This window comes from Eublepharis macularius, chromosome 18 (genome assembly GCF_028583425.1).
Source record: "Eublepharis macularius isolate TG4126 chromosome 18, MPM_Emac_v1.0, whole genome shotgun sequence".
NCBI lineage: Eukaryota > Metazoa > Chordata > Lepidosauria > Squamata > Eublepharidae > Eublepharis > Eublepharis macularius.
Genome location: NC_072807.1, coordinates 20877144 through 20891136, shown reverse-complemented (window position 1 = coordinate 20891136; position 13993 = coordinate 20877144). Strand labels below are relative to the sequence as shown.

The following is a 13993-nucleotide window of genomic DNA, read 5'->3' as shown; positions in this document are numbered from 1 at the left end:
GATCTACCCAGACTATAAATGATCCATGGCACACGTTTGCTGAGCAATACACCCAGCCATTTTCACTTACACCCAACCTTTAAAAACGAACAGTAAAACCAAGGATTCCCAATCTTTTTGAGCCTGCAGGCACTTTTGGAATTCTGGCAGAGCGTGGTGGGCACAGCCACAAAATGGCTGCCCCGGGAGGCGGAGTCAGCCACGAAATGGCTGCCATAGCTTACCTTTAGTCCCACAGTGAAGATACTTGTGCTGTGGTAGCAGCTGCTGCCAAAGCAATGTTTTTTTAAAAAATTTGCACAGCGAATCAAATCACCAATGGCCAGTCAGAAGCCTTGCTGGGCAAAAGCCCCACCTGGTCCCACCCACTTTGTAAAAACACTTGGCGGGCTCCAGGAAAGGTATCAGTAGGTGCCATGGCACTCCTAGACTGGGGATCCCTGAATTAAACGATGGTAGGATTTGCATGGTGTAAGGATAAGAGCAGCCATGGCCAAATCCAGACTTTGCAATTACTTATCAACCATGGGTCGATCCTCCCAATGTGTCAGTCACTTATGTTCTGAGAACTGAGAGGGTAGCTCACCTATTGACAGATATGTACACAACTTTGATAGGCATGAACCAACCACTGTATTTTCAGATGCTGGGGCTTCAAGCGAGAGTGCAGCAGAGCATCCAGAAAGAACTTCAGTATTCACTAGTCAAGGTCGAAAGGCCCAGCTCCTAGTCATTACGCCAAGCCTGGGGCTCTGTATTGAATTACAAAAGTCAATGTTGGATGCCCTTCTGTGTCAAAATAAGATTCATGGGAGCTGAGCAGTCACTCCCAGGTGACTCCATAGATGTTACCAGTTCAGGAACAGTCCATTTGTACCAGTCTCTTTCTCCATGTAAAAGAGCAAGATTCAAGTCTAGCAGCATCTTAAAAACCAACAAGATTTCCAGAGTATAAGCTTTCAAAAGTCACGTCTGATGAAGGCAGCTTTGACTCTTGAACGCTTATACCCAGGAAATCTTTAAGATGCTACCGGGCATGAATCTTGTTCTTCTACTGCAGACCAACGCATCTACCCACCTGAACCTTTCTTCATATAGAGGCCGCCCTTTTTAACAGTATTCTGTGGGCTCCTTTTACGACTGTATGAGTCGGGATTTGGCAGGCTGCCAGCGACAGTCATGGTTTGGCACGCAAATGTGTTGGCAGAAAGTGGATCGTTGGTTTGGGTTTTGATTTGCACAGAAGGGGGAAGTTCAAGGCATTTTGCTATGCAGAGCTGCTAACTCTGCCCCAGATTTCCCTGTAAATTATTCAACCTATTTCATAAGATATTTATGCTCACTGACGTGCATGGATCCTTCGCAAGTATGCACATTCATTTCAGTTGCATCCTTAGATTCAGCAGGGATAATAATAACAACAACAACAACAACATTCAATTTATATACTGCCCTTCAGGACAACTTAATGCCCATTCAGAGCGGTTTACAAAGTGTTATTATTACCCCACAACAATCACCCTGTGAGGGTGGGTGGGGCTGAGAGAGCTCTGAGAAGCTGTGACTGACCCACGGTTACCCAGCTGGCTTTGAGTGGAGGAGTGGGGAATCAAACCCGGCTCTCCAGATTAGAGTCCTACCGCTCTTAACCACTACACCAAACTGGCTGATGTGGAAAAGGTATGTTTTAAGGAGAGATTTGAAGGAAGCAAATGAGTGGGCAAGGATGCCTGTTTTCATCCTTAAGGGATGAGTTTCTGTATTGCTCCACAGTAACCCCAGGGTAGTGGTTCCAGATCACTGTTCCATTCCATGCCTGAAGAGGTGGTGGTGGACAGTGCCTTCAAGTCATAGCTGACTTACGGTGACCCCTGGTGGCGGGTTTTCATGGCAAGAGACTAACAGAGGTGGTTTGCCATTGCCTGTCTCTGCAACCCTGGTCTTCACTGGAGGTCTTGCATCCAATTACTAACCAAGGCCAATCTTGCTTAGCTTCTGAAATCTGATGAGATCAGGCTTACCTGGGCTATCCAGATCCAGGTGCCTGAAGAGGTAAGTATCCCGTTTTCTCAAACATCACAGCAGGATGTTGGAGAACAACGCTTGGGTGGTGCACAATCCACACAGGTTGTACCATAGTGTCTTCTGTACCGTTCACTGCCTGGGGGCACTAGCTTAGGTGAGGGTTTTTTAAAAAAAAAGATTTGAAAAATTCACAAAAGGTAAGCCTGTCAACTACTGCTGAGTCAAAAGTTCAAGGAGCTCAGTTTTCAGTGCAAAGGTGTTTGTTTCAGAAGGCAAAGTTCACGCTGAAAGGGAAGCTGCTACTCTTGAAAAATTGCATTTCAGGGTTGGAGGGACACACACTCAGGGCCAAGCTACACATGACGAATGACACTTGAACGGCAAGTGGATTGAGTGGAGGGCAAGTGAACAGGGAGAAATACACTTGCCGTTCAAGTGTCATTCGTCATGTGTAGCTTGGCCCTCAGTTCCCCTCCCTGCTCTTGCCAAGAGCGAATCTATCTCACAGGATTGTGATGAGGATGCAATGGAGGCAAGGGACCACTTTGGGTTCCCATTGTGAAGAAAGGCAGAGCACACGTGAAGTAGATAAATAAATGTAAGACAGGGAAGGATTGGGTTGTGCATTGTACTGAGAGGTTGCCCTTTTGATTTATTTATGTATTTATTTGCTTCATTTATGCCTTGCCTTTCTCCGGGGACTCAAATCAGCTTACATCGTTCTGTCCTCCAGTTTATCCTCACCACAATCCTGTGAGGTAGGTTAGGCTGAGAGTGTCTCTTGACTCACCAGCAAAGCAGTTCTTATGTACTTACTGCAAGGGACCAGGGCTTTTTTTCAGCGGAAACGCGGTGGAACGGAGTTCCGGAACTTCTTAAAAATGGTCACATGGCCGGTGGCCCCTCCCCCTGATCTCCAGACAGGGGAGTTTAGATTGCCCTCCGCGCCACTGGAGCGGTGCGGAGGGCAATCTAAACTCCCCTCTGTCTGGAGATCAGGGGGCAGGGCCACCGGCCATGTGACCATTTTCACCGAGGACAATTTAAACTTTAAAAAACTCCCCCCTTGTTCCAGCTGACCCAAAGTGATGTCATTATGTGGTCTTGAGTTCCACCACTGAGTTCCACCACCTCTTTTCCCAGAAAAAAGCCCTGGAAGGGACTCTGATTTGGTTAAGCAAGGCATGTGTAAGACCCAGCATGGGGTCATGGGTAGAGTACCACACTAGGACCAAAGAGAACAGTGTTCAGATACCCACTGAATGCTGAAGCTCGCTAGGTGACTTCAGTCTTGACCTAGCCTACCTCACAGGACAGTTGTAAAGAAGAAATGGGGGAGTCCTATGCCTGATCCCCACACCGATCTCCTTAGAAGAAGAGTGAGGTAAAAATGTAAGAGGAAGAGAAATATAACTCCATCATACCTCCCAGTGGCAATTTTCTGGCAGTTAATTTGCACCACAAATGGTTTAAATTGGTATCAAGCAAACAAGAGGTCCAAGCTTGATTTTGATCCCATGGACTGACTTGCGGGGAGTCGGGGTGGAGTTGCAGCTTTTCCTACGCCATTTTCAGTATTGTCTGGTTGTGTATATGGGCGATGGGATGGGGAGAGTTTTATCTATTTCATCATTTTCTGTGAGGCTGAAGCATTGACAGATGCCTCAAGCTATCAGAGGGTCAGATCATTTCTCATTGGCTCTGTTCCCTACCACACACCAGACAACACATTACAGTGTTTGTTTATGGTTCGGTTTGTTCAGTTGGGCCTCTAACCACCTCCAGGTAATTCAATAAGCTCACGTACCATTTCACTGCAGTGAGATACAGTATCACCTGCGTCTTCCACACCCCTCCTCCCTGTTTCTATCCCAACCGGTGCCAGATACTCCTTCCAGCATACCTGAATTCCCCCAGACAAATTTAAACATGCACAATCAATGGCATCTTAATTCCACAGGTTCAAGGACGTTAAATGAGTGTCTGGAAGAGTAAGGGTGGTTGATTTCACATTTCCGGCAGCCTTAATTACTTTTGGTTGAGTCGCCAGAAGCAAACTAATGGGTGGGAAAACAACCGAGGCCCAAAATTTTGTACTAAAGGCATATTCTTTCTTTGATTGTTTTCAGACATTTAGTAGCCAAATTTCTCAGTGAGAGGAATTCTAAAACAACATGAAATACAAATAAATCAAACCCATATAATCTCAAAGCAATCCTAAAAAGCCCAATAGAAGCAGCTAAATTAAAATGGCGATGTGCGCCTCTGAGCTCCCTCTAGGAAAAGCATGATAAAAAGGAGATGGGCAATAATAAACTAAAAACATTCCCAAGCACGGCGTCCAGAAGGAAATGTTTTGAATGTTTTCACCTGCCAGTGGAATGTATTTGTTTCTTTACTTCATTTATGCCCTGCCATTCTCCTGCAAGGGGACCCAAAGTGGCTTACATAATTCTCCTCTCCTCGATTTTATCCTCACAACCGCCTTGTGAGGTTGGTTGGGCCGAGAGTGTGGGAGCGGCCCAATATCATCCAGCAAACCTCCCTGGCAGAGTAGGGATTTGAACCTGGGATTCTCTCATCCTAGTCCAGCACTCTAACCATTGCTTGACACTGCCTCTCAAGTGTCAGGGTCTCCAAGTCAGACTTTGAGGATGAGAATACCTCAGAAACAGATGGTTCCTCACAAAATTCTATCTAAAGCTTTTGGTTGGTTGTTTTGCCCACCTTGGCATTTTTGCGTGACTGTTTTGATGTTTTCCCCCCTCGCCACTCCCCATTAACAGCTCTGTCTCCTGCTATCTCAACCAGGTGCTGCTGTTCCATGACCAAAACTATGGGATCCACTACGAATACACCATCCCTGTGAATTATTCTGCTGAAAACAGAACTGAGCCAGAAAGCCTGCAGGACTCCTTATATATTTGGACACACAGCGGGTGGGAAGGCTGCAGTGTCCAGTGTGGAGGAGGTGAGTCTGGGGCAAAGGAATGGAATGAAGTCAAATGATGAAGTTTAAGAGAAGATAATGGTAGTGATAACATGGGCTCATTTCGAGGGGGAACGCGCCGGAACACAGTTCTGGCAGTTCCCCAAAGAGGTCACGTCAGGTGGCCCCGCCCACCTGACTCGGCCATTTTGGGCCCATTTTGTCCTGGATTGGGGCTGAAACGGCCTAGATCGGGCCTCTGACAGGTGGTGGATCACTCTCCCACTCAGCAGCGGCCCGATCCTGACTGTTTTGTGCCCCTTTTCAGCCATTTTCAGCCCCCTTTTGCCATTTGCGGCCCAATTTTGGCCCCGAATGGCCAGGATTGGGTCCAAAACAGCCAGAATATGTGATGTCAGGGGGTGTGGCATATGCCACATCAGTTATACCAATGACACACTTCTGGTGATGGCAAGAGGCATGGCATATGCTAATGAGTTATGCTAATGAGTTCCTCCAGCTCTTTTTCTACAAAATGACCCCTGGCGATAACTATTAATAATTTCCCCACTACTACCCGGATTGTTTGATCCATAAAATAACCTCATCACACGCAACAGCTTACAAAAAAATTCACAAAACTGTGATAAAACCTGAAGTATTACGCGTATAAATAAAATAACTCGCAGGTGCTATGTCAGAGTTGGGCCTGTAGAATGCAGTACTGTCCGCCTTGTCAGGCAGGAACTATCTGAGGTCTCTCGCAGAGAAAAACTATAAGAGAGCTGGCATGAGGTAGTGGTTAGACTGTCGGAATAGGACCTTGGATGACCGAGTTGCAATCCCTACTGTACCATAGAAGCTTGCCAGATGATTCTTGGCCCGTCACAATGGCCATTTCCACACGTCTTACCTGCCTGCAGGACATCGCTTGAGAGACCCGGAAGACACCGTCTTCTCGTGCGAAATCGCACCAGGAAGACACTGTTATCTCGAGTTTTGCTTGAAATCACACAAAACTCCTGGATAACAGTGTCTTCCTGGTGCGATTTCGTGCGAGAAGATGGTGTCTTCCGGGTCTTTCAAGCGATGTTCCTCAGGCAGGTAAGACATGTGGAAATGACCAATCTCACAGCATAACCTACCTCATGAGGTGGTTGTTGAGAGGATAAAGTGCAGGGGATAATGATATGAGAAGAAGCCGCTTTGGGTCCTGATGAGGGAGAAAAAGGGATATAAGTAAAATAAATAAGAAAGGTCTCTTTCTTCCTCTCCCCTCCCCCAAACACTGTGGAAATGTCCAAATTGAACCTAGCGCCTTCTGCATGCAAAACATATCCTTTAATAATAATTGTTTTATTTGGAAATTTTATGTGCTGCTTCTTGGGAACTGAGATGATTTCATTCTCTGTTCTGCCTAGTCTAAACCTAGCTCTTCCCTGGCAACCCCCCTGGCTAGTTCGCGCCCCAAAACTTTAACGGCCCTTCTCCTGATGGCGGGAACATTCCCTATAACTAGCATCACCAACCCCAATTATATCACTTCTGCCACTGTGATGAGGAATCCCAGAACTGAAGACCAAGAGGTTTTCCAAGGAAGATCATAAGTAACAGCCATCATCAAAGAAGATCTGGTTGATGGAGGATGGGGGACTGGACCTAATGATGGAATTTGTCCAAACCCCGTTCCCTGTTAATGGCATGCAGCAGTTTCTATAGTAGTATAGAGAATCCAAAAGAGATGGCTGCCTTTGCAGCTCTTATGTAAGGGGAGAAATAGAAATAAACTGGCCTGGTCTATGGTGGGGGAATCTTAGTGTATCACAATGCAATTTGACTGTATGGAACTTTCGTCCCAAGTGCTGCAGAGCCTGATTCGGATGGAGACTGTGGCACTGGGGGAGGCTTCAGCCTTCCTCCCTGCGCAGTTTTCCTGAGCTAAAACACCCCGATTGGGAAACTCTTTTCTGCATGCAGAATTCAGTTTACATGCAGCCCCATAACGGGACAAATAAGATCCTGACTCGACTCGCTAAAAAAGTCACATCTAGTTTGAGGAGTGTGTGTGTGTGAATGAAGTACCATCAAGTTACAGCCAACTTATGGCAACCCAAGGCAAGACAATGGCCCTTTTCACACTACATACTTGCTTCCAGAACATCATGAAATGCAGCGCAAAAAACTTGGAAGATAGCATCTTCTCGCAAGAGTTTTGCGCAGAAGACGCTATCTTCTGCATTTTTTGCACTGCGTTTCGCGATGTTCTGGAAGCAAGTATGTAGTGTGAAAAGGGCCAATGATGTATTGTCATTGCCTGCCTCTGCATAGCAACCCTGGACTTCCTTGATGGTCTCCCATCCAACTATGATTCAGAGCCAACCCTGTTTAGCATCTGAGATCTAACGAGATAGGACTAGCCTGGGCCATGCAGGTCTGGGCAGATTGAACCTCGATGCACAGAATTCGCCCTCCTGTGAATAGAAATAGTTTCACTTTTTGAAAAGAGGGATGTGTTCAGGGCTCATTTCAAGGGGGAACGCACAGGAATGCAGTTCAAGCAGTTCCCTAAAGAGGTCACATGTCAGGTGGCCCCACCCACCTGACTCTCGGCCATTTTGAGCCCGTTTTGGCCTGAATTGGGGCTGAAATGGCCCAGATCGGGTCTCTGAGGGGTGGTGGATCACTCTCCCCCTCATCAGCAGCCTGATCCTGACCATTTTGGGCCCCCTTTCAGCCATTTTCAGCCCCTTTTGGCCATTTTGGGCCCAATTTCGGCCCTGAATGGCCAGAATTGGGTCCAAAACAGCCAGAATAGGTGATGTCAGGGGGTGTGGCATATGCAAATCAGTTATACTAATGACACACTTCCGGTGATGGCAAGAGGCGTGGCATATGTGAATGAGTTATGCTAATGAGTTATGTTAATGAGTTCCTCCAGCTCTTTTTCTACGAAATGGCCCCTGGATGTGTTCAAAGCCAATCTGGAATTCAACAGACATTAAATATTCCTCGCTGATGTATTAATGCCTTAAGGACTGAATGTTGCTTTAAACGCTTTTGACTTTCCTTAAATAAACAACGGTGCATTAATATTTTAACAAATTGACAAGCACCGAATGATTCATCTCTCTCTCCTTTTTGCTTTGCTTTCAGGAGAACGTAAGACCATTGTGTCCTGTACACGCATTGTCAACAAGACCATGATGCTAGTAAATGATAGTGCCTGTCAGCGTGTTACCCGTCCAGATCCTCAGATTCGAAGATGTAACATCCATCCCTGCCAGTCAAGGTATGGGCCTCAATAAAGCCATCATAGACTTCTCTGTCCAAGAGCCTTTCATAAACTTGAATTGCCCTTGAATCTCTCATGTAGTATTTATGCAAATGTCTGACCATAGACGGTATGGAAGAGAAAGCAAGAGGAGAGGCGTTTGTAATGTAAATGAGCACTCTGGCTAATGCAGGTGTTCACATTACAAACTGGTGGAAGCCCAAATGACATTGTGCCTCCTGTCGCACCTCCCTTAGAGCAGCATCCAAAATAATCACTGTGCCAAGCATGCTTGAAAGCCACGATATCGCTTGAGAGCGTCTGGAAACGCTTGGCTTCGTTCTTACTGATGATGTGCCTGGAGTATAAAGTTCCTGCATTTTGAAAAAGAATGAATGAAGGTTACACTCAACCACTTCATACATGCCCATTTTCTATGTGGAAGGAAGTTTTCATCAGAGGAACATTAACACGGGGAACACCCACCTGCATTTTCTGAAGTGGTACGTAACAGACATACGAATACCACCTGGGTGTAAACGAGAGAGGCGTTCTTGGTGACTGTCCCCTAATAATAATACAACTTCTCTCGATCTTCTGAAGATTCACCAAAGCTTGGATATTTTTTAGATGGTGCTGAGAGTGGGACCACAAGTGACGCCTGACACAGGTTGGACACTAGTCAGCTTCCCTCAAGTTTTGATGGGAAATGTAGGCATCCTGGTCTCGCAGCTTCGCTCTCCGACTGCTGTCCAGTGGACTTTTCAACTGTCACTTGTCCAACATTCCGCCAAGCTGCCTACATTTCCCATCAAAACTTGAGGGAAGCTGGCAAGTGTCCAACCTGTGTCAGGCGTCACTTGTGGTCCCGCTCTGAGACTTAGGTTAACAGGGGTTGTGTTGGTTGGGTCTGGGGAATTGTGGTTGTGTATAAACTGGCACTGCTTCGGTCTTGGAATTTGTTTATTTGTAAATGTATATGCTGCCTCTCCAGAGAACCTGTTTATTACAAAATAAAGCATGGTGAAATAATTAAAACAAGAAAATCATTAAAAACATGAAAATCATTAAAAACTCAGCCATAGAAACAGCATAAAATGACATCGCTATATTTTATTTTAGATGCTTTGTTGGTATGAAGAAGTTACTCGCATTCTTTTTCCTCACCTCCGAGCCTTTCACTAGTCTATCGTGGCTGGGTTCCCAACACTGCCTACGCAAATGCCATGAAATTTGGGGAGTGGTGCCCAAGGAGAGTGGAGTTTGGGGAGGATGTGATGTCACTTTTGGGTGATGCTCTTAGAATTTCCCCTAATCTTTCTGGTAAAGCCCATGAAGACGTGGAGACATTCCTAGAGCATCGCTATGGAGGATATTTTTCTCCAGCTCCTCGGTTTCTAAAGGGTGAGAGACTGGAACTGGGCAGTTGGGAACCTAATTGTGACAGTGCGGATTGTAATGTCCAAACAAAGAAAAAAGATATCCAAAAGAATCTCTGGCAGAAGATGAACAGAAGGATTTGAGTCCAGTGGAACCTTAGATACCAACAAGATTTTCAGGGTATAAGTTTGTGAGAGAAAGTTCCCTTCTTCAGATACAGGGAGAAGTAGAGATCCCTGAGCCTTTATGTCACAATCAGGAGGTCAATGGGGTGAAGTAAAGAAGGGAATCGATGTAAAGGTACAATGCAGCTTGATTAAAGCAGCAGTTAGCATCTGTAATGTGATAAGAACCCAATGTTTCTATTCAGCCCCGTGGGTTCCACTGTTCTGAACTTGTGAATGAAATTACATTCAGCAATCTCACACTGTAATCTGCCCTTGAAGCTTCTTTGTTTGAGAACATCCACTCTGAGGTCTGCAGTGGAATGTCCTGGAAGATTAAAACGTTCTCCCACTAGTTTTTGAGTGTTGTGATTTTTAATGTCAGATTTAGGTTCACTTATTCTTTTGCACAGGGAACGTAGAGAGTGGAAGGGCATTGCTGACACTTGATAGCATATATAACATTGGAAGATGAGCGACTGAATGAACCTGAGATGGTAAAACTGGTGTTGTTAGGCCCAGTGATTGTGCTGTCAGAGTAAACATGGGGACAGAGTTGGCATCGTGTTTGTTGTGGGCCCTGGTCCCGGAGTCCATGTCTGTGTCAGGAAGTACAGTATCGTGAGTGAGAAGTTGTTTTACGGTTAGGGGCTGTCCGTGGACAAGAAAAACTTTATGTCCCAGCGCTTGTGAGAGAAGAGCATCCTCTAGCATAGGTTGCAAGTCATTGATGATGTGTTGAACCCGTTTGAACTGAGAGCTGTACGTGACCACCAGCGGCATTCAGTGGCTGTTTCATTCGGACCTATCTTTAAAATCTTGTTGGCCTCTAAGGCGACACTGGACTCAAATCCTGCTGTTTTACCAACATGACTACCTGCCCGAATCTGGCAAAGGATGAGAGAACTTGGTCTATCTGAAAAGAGTTGCAAAAAGGAAAGTTTACATCAAAAAGAGTCGTTCTTTCAAAACACATTGGACTATTTTCTGAAAGTAAAACTGGATTTTTTATAGCACTTCCTTTAGTTTTTATTATGGGTTGGTGGAGCTGCCTTGTTTCTTGACTGAGTGGGTGCAGGTCTCTTTGTCAATATGACGCTTGGATACCTCTGGCTTTCGAACCTTTAGATAGATGGCAAGCAGTTTACGGGTTTGAGTTGAGGGGTGGTTCTGACCCAACCCGGTTCCATTGAGTAAGGGAAACCTAAATTGTGTGGCTGTGCTGCCTGAAGTCTTCCTCTTCCTGTGGTTTCAGCTTTGCTGCTTTTGGTGTGGAATTACCGAGCAAACGTACAGTCACAATAAAGGGCTATTAACCTCCATCGGACAAGTAGAGAATGGTGCGCTCGTTGGTTCGTTTTGCCCCAAGCACCATGGCAACAAACATCCACACAGTGCTTTGCATCCAAGACGGCCACGCCTCCCTCTCTCCTAAACATTCCCTTGCTCTCTCCAGGTCGACCACACATTCACACTTAAGACGTTGCCAACTGGAAACGTTTTCTGAAGCACATTCTCTGCGTCTCCGTAGAATTTAAATTTCCACTTCTGTTTGCCCACCCAGATATTAGAAATGCATGCTTGGCATAGTCTCTGGCCGAGAACATCTTAAAAAGACCGTTCTCTTTCACCGTGACTATGTTTTTTTTCTTTTCTTTTTTTAACGAGCTCTGGATTTGCCTTTGGAGTCCAAGTGGAATTATTACAGCGCTGTTACAGTAACGTCTCCCGTTTTTCCACGTCAGCCTCAGCCTCTGGTTATATGTGATTTTGAGAGACTAGAATGAGGGCTACCCTTTTAAACTTCCTGTCAGTGAGGCTTCTGCTAGACATCGCTGCCCACCAAAGTCACAAAAGCAGTTCTTGGGTTGCTGAATGCAAAAATATTCACGATATCTGTCAGTGGGGAAACCAACTCAGTGAAGAAGGCTTCACTGAGTTGGCTTGTGGCTCTTCTGTCGCTCCGTTGTCAGCTGTTTCAAGGTGGGAACCAAACTTCAACCGCAGTCCCCTCCAAGCAAAAGCCTTACCCACTTTTCTGAAACATAAGGTGTGTGCCATATGACAGAACGGTGTACAGAACCAGTGTACAGGCGACATGTCAAAGATCCACCTGTAGTTCCAAAGCCCTGAGAATCACGGATGCAGATGGTCCAAACGCATCCTGCCAAATCTTGAAACCGGCCATGACGCATCCATGTTCCAGGCTTGACTGTCTCTCACTCCCAAACTTGAGTTGGTGAGAATATTTTTTTAAAAAAATCATGAGTGATTCAAATGGCTTGTTGTTGTAGCCTCTCATTTCTTCCGCTCTCCTTTTTTTCCTCCGTTAAAAAAAAAAAATCAGTTTTATAAAGACATTTTAATCGGTAGCCAGCAAATGCATTCCGTAGACAAAGCGTTGCTTGAAAAGATTCCCCACTGGCATCCAGGACACTGCTGTAAATTTGGCCTTTGCACAGTGGAACTGAAGTTAGCCTTTTTTTTTTCCTTTGCAGTACTTGGCATTTTGCCCCAACAGCATGAAAAGACTCCTTTCCTGTAGTTAGATGTGAGTGGGTCAGGACTGTCCATTCCGCCCCCCTGTCAATTATCCAAAATTCCTGGCTCTTCTTTCCCTTTCCTCACAGATCAGTGATTTGAGGGGGGGGGGGATGAGAAGCTGTCTCCTTTCCTCTGCCTTTACAAGCTCCTCCATTCAATAAGGGCAGGATTGACAGGCCTTGGGGGTGATGTTTCTTTCCCTTTAAATTGAGATCACAACCTGCTTTTTCTCAGGCAAGTATGGTGTGGGGTCCGAACTGCCGATCCTGAAGGAAAACAACCAGGGTGGCTTCTCCCAAGATTTCCACTCCTTTCATCTCTGCTGAGTTCTCCTTTTTGCTCTCGGTCCTTTTCTCTCCTCTCTTTGCCAAAAGCTATAGATCACAGCGAGATTACAATACCATTGCAAGATTTAATTCAGCAGTTCCTGGACAGCAGCCACGCCTGCTTCTGAGATCCTGACAGTAAATTGGTAATGCGGAGTCCCATCACCACCCATTCGATCTAAACTTTCAGCAAATGATAACTTGGCCTGTACGTAATTGTTGTTCCTCTGTTTAACAAAAAAAAAGAAGTTTTTATTCATTGTTGTTTTTTTAAAAAACAAACTTTCAGAAAGGCTTTCTTGCCAGTAGCTGTCTTTGGTCTGTTTTAGCTCCCGCCCTGCTTGGTTTCCTCAGCATCAAGTTGCAAGACGAAGATGTGTTTGGTTTGGGAGACTAATCAAGTTGACAGGCCTAAAATGACAGAGTGGAATTCCAACTTCCTGAAAGGCCAAGTCAATTGCTGCCATCTCCTTGAGCGCTTTGCTCTGCTCACACAGGGCTATTGTTCGAACTGCTGCACTCTGACCAGGAATTCCTGTAATTATAGAGGGGATCTTCGTTCGTGACAGCTCATAGGAAGTACTTTGCAGAGATGGCCTATCAAGGTTTCTCGAATGCATTCCTCTTTATCTTTTTCGCCCGGCAATTGTCAGCCAAGGGTTGCTCTCAAAACAGTCCACCTCTGCTGCTCAACTCTCACCAAAATTGTAAATGAGTTATTTATTTATTTATTTGGGGATTTGCACCCTGCTTTTTCTCTTCAGTGGGGACTGAAACCAGTTTACACTGCCATTCTCTCCTCTTCCATTTTACCCTTACAACAGCCCTGTGAGGTAGGTAAGGCTGAGTGTGTGTGACTGGCCCAGAGTAACCTGCCAAGCTTCCATAGCAGAGGGAGGATTTGTACCTGAGTCTCCCAGATCTCAACCTGACGCTCTAACCACTATGCCATACAGAAGCTGCATCCAGACGAGTCCAGTAGCACCTTTAAGACTAAACAACTTTATTGTAGTATAAGCTTTCGAGAACCACAGCTCTCGAAAGCTTATGCTACAGTAAAGTTAGTTAGTCTTAAAAGTGCCACTGGACTCTACGATTTTGCAACTACAGACTAACACAGCTAACTCCTCTGGAGTTATATTTAAGAGTCCCTCTAAATTTTGGGCTTCTGGATTATTATTTGTTGCATCCTAGTAGTTATGCTTCTCAGCTGGTATGTTCACAGCCCATGAACTGCAAATATGGTTAAACCTTAGGATTTCCAGTCCTGGCCTGGCAACCAGCAGAAGACCAGGAGGTAGGGACATGGAGAGGCAGGCATCAGCAAGGGTGTGGCATCACTTCCAAGTTTTCC

The 13993-nt window shown here is 45.6% G+C and overlaps 1 protein-coding gene across 3 annotated transcripts in view; it reads left to right on the top strand.

Moving 5' to 3' along the window:
* Positions 1–13993, top strand: part of ADAMTS17 (ADAM metallopeptidase with thrombospondin type 1 motif 17) — a 193174-nt gene that overhangs the window by 153840 nt on the left and 25341 nt on the right. For all 3 annotated transcript variants that reach the window (XM_055002638.1, XM_055002639.1, XM_055002637.1), the window contains 2 exons: positions 4837–4996; positions 8108–8243. In XM_055002638.1, the coding sequence (XP_054858613.1) occupies positions 4837–4996; positions 8108–8243 (296 nt within the window). The remainder of the gene's footprint in view (positions 1–4836; positions 4997–8107; positions 8244–13993) is intronic.